The sequence below is a fragment of the Fopius arisanus genome, unplaced genomic scaffold (genome assembly GCF_000806365.1).
Source record: "Fopius arisanus strain USDA-PBARC FA_bdor unplaced genomic scaffold, ASM80636v1 scaffold00643, whole genome shotgun sequence".
NCBI lineage: Eukaryota > Metazoa > Arthropoda > Insecta > Hymenoptera > Braconidae > Fopius > Fopius arisanus.
In genome coordinates, this window is record NW_011888382.1 from 2827 (window position 1) to 5165 (window position 2339).

The 2339-nt window shown below is 37.7% G+C and overlaps 2 protein-coding genes across 2 annotated transcripts in view; one reads left to right on the forward strand and one right to left on the reverse strand.

The window, feature by feature from the left end:
• LOC105273020 (probable G-protein coupled receptor Mth-like 5) overlaps positions 1-1281 on the forward strand; it is a gene marked incomplete in the record, with an annotated part of 3507 nt that extends 2226 nt beyond the window's left edge. The window contains 1 exon segment of the mRNA XM_011315255.1: positions 1-1281. Within this exon segment, the coding sequence (XP_011313557.1) occupies positions 1-447 (447 nt within the window).
• Positions 1282-1335: 54 nt separating this feature from the next.
• On the reverse strand, positions 1336-2280 carry LOC105273021 (intron-binding protein aquarius-like; the record flags this gene model as incomplete). Its single annotated transcript, XM_011315256.1, has 2 exons — positions 1336-1401; positions 1465-2280. Coding segments are annotated over 2 exons (882 nt in total), but the record flags the coding sequence as incomplete, so codon positions are not given.
• Positions 2281-2339: the final 59 nt, after the last annotated feature.

Genomic DNA, 2339 nt, shown 5'->3' on the forward strand with positions numbered 1-2339 from the left:
GTAGCAAACATAGAGCATGCGAATGAACCTCAAGAGACTGTTGGAGTGCTTGCAATGTCAGTTCTGTTCACCTCAGTGGCCTTCACCATAATTGTCGATCTGTGCTTTGTCCTTAACACAGCGTCAACAATCAAGAGAATGTGTACTTATGGGAGAATTCATCACAAGATGAAGTACAGCTTCAGATTATTCACACTAATTTATGTTGTCATGAGCATTGGGTGGCTCTCTGTACTCATGTCTCAGATTAGATATGACGAGATTTATTATGCTCACTTATTTTTTAATATCATTCAAGCACTTTCCATTCTCTATATTTGCGTCTTTGGGCAGAAAAGGGTGACTTTTTTGCTCAGCAAAACGTGCAATTGCTGCACTAGCAGTCGTCAAACCCCCGATGGACTCGATTGGGGGGAGGAAATGACAGCTATCAATGCTGGGTATTGAATTTTCAAATGCATTTTTTTGTCACTCGATGAAAAACCAACAGGTGCTCCTTGTCAGAACCAAACAAATCCTCGAAGAAATTTATTTTTCTGCAGTGAAACCCTTTTACAGTTTTGTAGGTCAGGGCTTTTGAGTTTTTGACACGGACTTCTTGGGCATTTCACCCTGATTTTAGGATTTAGATTTTGCAGGTCGAAATTTTAATATCGGTATTGAAAAATATTAAAAAATCTGAAGAAGGAGTAATTCGTGAATAACAAAGGGTTGAAGTAATATTAATTTTTTAATTCGAAATTCGTAAATATGAATATATATAGAATATTAATATAAGAATAACGAGATTATTTTGAGAACCTGTTCGATTTCCTCGCGATTAATGTCCAATTAATTATTTCTGAAGAATTTTCATGCTTAATTCACAGGTAATTTTGTAAATACTTTTGGAAGGGTTCGGACAGTCGAGTACTTGCAAACGAATTTTCGCATCAACTGATTTTACAAGTTCACTCCTTAGAGGATTGCGTGCAATTTATGAATCTTGTTTTTCGTTGTGCCATTCTGCACATCTATTCCCATAAATTTAATGTTTCATCGTTCACACTGAGAGAAAATCGTGTATTTCTCTAATTCTCGATGTTCGACAGACTGTGGCCTTAAGCAATGTGACTTCTTTGTAGATTTTAATACACGCCGACTCACATATCACGAGAGAAAGACGAGCAAATTATTTTTTAATATTATACTCATAGGTGTATGAAAGATTTTAATAGCACAATTTTTGTACGAGAGCAATAAACTCTGAATGACCCAATAATAAAGTATTCCCGAAATTAACTTATTAAATTAATTTCCAATCATTTTCAAATTCAAAATATCAATCCAAATAATTTATAAACCTTTTATCAATCTCGATTTAATTTGTGGTTGAAAAAGTGCAAAAAAGAGAATAAATCTCTGTGAAAAAAAAAACATTTAATTCTTCAATTTAAATCCACGAAAAAAATAATTGATTCTCACCTGTCCGAAGAGTCCTCCCTCAGGTCTCTTCAACAAATTCGAGAGCTGGCAACGAACGACGAGGTGACAATCATCCATAACAGTATTGAAAAATCTCCTGGTGGGTAACAGAGCCTCCAAATCAATAACAAGTTCCAAGAATCTCTCACAGTACCTGACCTTATCAGGATTAAGCTGACCCTCCTCCTGGATGGTCTCCAAAATGGTCATGAATTTAATCATCAACTTGTGAAGAAACTTCCTGTCCCACTCGAGTTTCTCCTTCAATTCAGATTTGTCTCGTTTCTGAATGATCCTCCACTGTTTCCTCCATTTCGGATGTTTTCTGAACTCCAGTTCTCTCCTCCCCTGCTGAAGGGATAGCCACATAGATAGAGAGACGAGTCTCTTCACCTCCTCTCTCACCAAAATCACCTCCATCGAATTAAAGCAGTGATTCAAGAAGACAATAAGTGCTGTCTGTTCTCTCAGATCGAAGTCCATGATGCTATCTTCGAGGCAGGCCTCCAACACCCTCTGGAAAAATCCGGAGAAATGGCTGGAATTCTTCTCAAAGGCCTCCCACACCTGCACTCTCTCTCGGAATTTCTCATTCACCATCACAACTATCGACATTGTGTGGGCACGAGTCGCTGTTTTTCCATCGTAATTCGGCCACAGAAAATTCTCGAGGTACTGACTGAACTCGAGCATCATTATCCGACGAATTGAGAATTTCGAGGCGCATATTTCCTGGATGTAGATCTCCTCCACGATTTTTGACTCAAAGGGAAGGTGACAGTCCGTCGTATGAGGAGCCCAATATTTATTTGCCAACTGTAATTAAAATCAATTGTTAATCAAACTATAATTTTTTACAGCTGAACCAATCCACT